Genomic DNA, 3,992 nt, shown 5'->3' on the forward strand with positions numbered 1-3,992 from the left:
CTCAGAAATCACAAACTAGGGTAGTGGCTAATTTTACAAAACTAAACAGCCTACAGTATTTTTACAGCCTTTATTTTACAGATAAAATATATGTTTATTAAATAAAGTCTAATGTTACAACTAATCGGGGATCCCTTTAAAACTTTGTTCTGTGCAACGTGCAGCGGGAGGAAATGATTCCACGGCACAACATAACTTTTCTACAGTGGCAGGGGGAAACGTTGAGGATTTATTCTCTCTATACATGTTTTAAAACACTATAATTCTTCATTATATTTTGAACTCCTGCTCAGTTGTTTCTGCATTCTCAGCCCTGTTCACACAGATGCGATGACATAACTGATGACAGGACGGTAGAAGGTAAATTTCTACCGTAGACCAACTTCACACCATTTCCACTGTCTATCACATATACCGTGCAGCCCTATCATAAACACAGTACAACTCGACTGGTTCATCCAGACTTTAAAGGCAAGTCTAAATAATGTTACCAAGGACACCAATGGTCTGGTCACTCGTAAGGCCACAGGCTGGATAGTTTCAGTCAAAGAGAAAGGCCAGGAACTGAGGAGAGAAAAATATGATTTAGTCTACAAGCTGTAGGCAAATACCATTTAAAACTTAAAGCTGATGCTGTTACTACAGTACAAATATTCCATCAGCTGTTTCTGTTGTACATCAGCACAACAATATGAAGCCATCAAGATGTGATCAAAGTGTAGACTTTAGTTTTAACCAACTGTCACAGCAAAAACAGTTAAACGAGACAGGAGAAACACATTTAGTTGATGATCAATGAGATCAATCACAGACCCCACAACTCATTGAACCACATCAGAACACGTCTGCTGTAACGTTTATGAGTACAGGATTAATTCTATCACAAAGCTTAGTGGAGCAGTGAAGAGGGCAGCTTTACTCACACATTCTACAGAATAATTCTTCACCATATAAAAACACATCATCAAATCTTGTTTTATATTAATTCTTAAACACATTTAATAACAATATATTTTATAGGGATAGTTTAGATTTAGCACGTACAGCATGCAGAACATCTAATAAGTCATTATTTTCTCTGTAATGGACAACAGTCAAATAATTTCGGTTGGAGAATCAGGTAAAATTTCTTTTTAAACAACATTCTTTTAGGACTTGTTGTGAATCAAGCAGCTTGTTTTGCCATATTGTACATTTATACATCTTTAAAATGAAGTAAAAATGTACTTTTTTAACAATAACTGTAAATATATTATCAGACTGATGCATGAATGATGAATATTGATCCATCTATGAAAACATTACAGCATTTGTCAAACATAAGTAAATGTGCTTTTCTCAGCAAGAAAAAACAGTTGTGTTTTCATTCGTTTGGGGGTGATATCCTGTCACAACGAGGCCCAGACTAACCTGAACTTGAGCAGACCAGCACGGCCATTTGTGGTATCCTCTTCAGGAAACAAGAGCAACGGTGGAGTGCCCTCAGCAGAGCAGTACCTCTGAAGAGACTCTCCTACTGCTTCTAGCGTTGATGTTGAATGGATTTCCATGAAGCCTCTGGCCCAACACACAAAGCCTATTGAGCCCTCTAACTGGGGCTAATGAGAGGAAAGAAAAAACAAGCTCATAAAACACTCTTTATAATGCAAGGAGTAAAGCAGCAGACATGGTAGTGTGATCTACACAAATCTTGAAGCCATGTTTGAAGCTTTTCAGAGCAGGTCAGTTTTTAAATATTTTCCTGCATCATTGGACGTGTGTGTTCCTCTTTAAACAAAAAACAACTTCACAGAAAATTGGCTTTGCAGCAGAAGCTGATACCACTGCTGGTGTTAAGCTGGAAACATACTCCCTCCGAACTGCTGATGTCGGCATGGGTTGTCGCAGTTTAATGACGAAAATTACGTCACTAGGCTTTGCAGCGTCGGCTCGACGGCCCCTTTTGGCACAACTCGCCGGCAGAACTTTTTTGACCCCCCTCCCGCGACAACGTTAATGTGTGATTGGTCTGAAGTTCGTGGGCGTGTTTGTTTGTGCTGAAAGCGCTTGGGGGAAAAAAGAAAGAAAAAAGAACGACTTGCTTCCAGAGCTGACTATTACCAGAAAGCAGAGTTTTATAAGGATAGTCAAACCATGAAAAACTCATGAATGGAGAAAAAACAGACGTTGTGCACGGAGGAATCTGACAAATAAAAACTGTGAAGCTAAACCAGGACAGATGTGGATAAATATGTCAGGTGAGTGACGAGTCTGACTTTTTTTTCTGTATTGTCCTGTTGCGGGAAGAACTCCATGCAGTGACGTATGCTGCAGCGGGAGGGGGGTTTCTCAGGAGCTCGGCGCGGGGTGTCTCAGGGACTATGAAAGGTCTGGGCGAAAATGACTGCCAAACAACCACGTGACCATGCGTCGAATGGTCGGCGTCACAGCATGTTTCCAGCTTTAGCAACAAACTGCTAATGCCATTCATGAAGGAGTTCTCCACGTTTCAAAACAACTGCAAACGTTCTCAACTTCCTTGTGCAGGGAAGGGCTCATACAACTTCCTCTTCTCTCCAGTGTCGGAGCTTCCAAACTTTTGTTGCATTAATTTTTGCAACCACTAAAAATTTCGGAGACAGTTTTTTTTAAATCAAAGTAGTCACAGAGTTGTCATGAGCATCTAGAAAACACATGAAGCCCACCTCCGTTTAATTCTCCAACTAGTCCCCAACAGACACAGCTAAATGAGATAAACCTAGTCATGGACCCTGAGAAGATGTCTGCATTTATGGTAGCTAAAATTAGTGAGGAAAAAAAGTCTGTTTACTAGGGGTGTAACGATACATCGATCTATATCAATATATTGATTTGAATGGTTCATGATTCAGTTATATTGAGGCAAAATGAAAATTTCGATCTATATCGTCATCATATGCTCAATGTGAATCAATATCATATGCCCATCTAACACAGTCATTGTGTTAGATGGGCATTTGATATTGTATTATATGATCACAGATACGTGAGTTGAATTGAATCGAAATCATATCGTGACAGACTTTGTGATATCGAGAAATATCGAATCGTCATCCAAACATATCGATGTAATATTGTGTCGTGAAAAAGCTGGTGATTTACCCCCTAATGTTTACAGGAATCAAAGTTCAGACCACTGATTTTAAGCACTTTACACTTTCTGGTCACACTAACAAATCACAGTGTTAAAGCACTCAGCTTTTTCTCCAACCACTGAGCATTCAATGTGCTGTAAAACTGATCTCTCTTAACGACAAAGACAATGACATCATTGACCATTTCTGAGCAGAGCTATACTAAATTCAGTGTCGTATTATGCTTGATCTACTGATAAAACTCTGCAAGCTGAATATGGCCAGGGGGAAACCAGCTGGTGATAACTGCAGTGTTTATTATTATGAAACCATTTATTATTTAACCATTTATTATCAGAAACCATCTATCATCTACTATCTTAAGAATATAAAATTTATTGTAAAATTTTAAGAAGTGAAAAATAGTTCAGAGTTTTCTATGGACTAATGGTTTCAAATATCTTAATTGGTTGAATTTTATTTGTCTTCAGACTAGTGTTTATCTAAACCATTTCCATTTAATTTCTAAGTTAAATCAGTTCAAGTAAACCTTTAAAATCTTTTAGGCACCTACTTAATGAATAGAGCTGCCACAAACGATTATTCTTATAGTCGATTAATCACCGATTATTTTATTCGATTAGTCGACTAATCAGATCATACGTTAATTGAATATAAAACATACAGCTTATCGCGCCAGAATGCAGCTGCTATTATATAACCATTGTTAGATTTTAGCTATATGCTAACTAAAAATAATTGCTGTGGAAGGCAAGTTCTGCTCTGCAGATATTACACAGGTTTCTCTTTTATTTTCTTAAAATGATGAGCTCTGTTGTCAGGTAGCCATGATACCAGAGCCTGTCTGTATAATGTCTTGTGACGTCCACGGCCTACCCC

General features: G+C 38.2%; 1 protein-coding gene across 1 annotated transcript in view; it reads right to left on the reverse strand.

Annotated features, from left to right (window-relative positions):
- aup1 (AUP1 lipid droplet regulating VLDL assembly factor) overlaps window positions 1–3,992 on the reverse strand; it is a 29,083-nt gene that overhangs the window by 18,079 nt on the left and 7,012 nt on the right. The window contains exons 4-5 of the mRNA XM_014010409.1: window positions 1,411–1,598; window positions 492–564 (exon numbers count right to left, since the gene is read on the reverse strand). Coding sequence (XP_013865863.1) covers window positions 492–564; window positions 1,411–1,598 — 261 coding nt within the window. The remainder of the gene's footprint in view (window positions 1–491; window positions 565–1,410; window positions 1,599–3,992) is intronic.

Source organism: Austrofundulus limnaeus, unplaced genomic scaffold (genome assembly GCF_001266775.1).
Source record: "Austrofundulus limnaeus strain Quisiro unplaced genomic scaffold, Austrofundulus_limnaeus-1.0 Scaffold68, whole genome shotgun sequence".
Taxonomy (NCBI): Eukaryota; Metazoa; Chordata; class Actinopteri; order Cyprinodontiformes; family Rivulidae; genus Austrofundulus; species Austrofundulus limnaeus.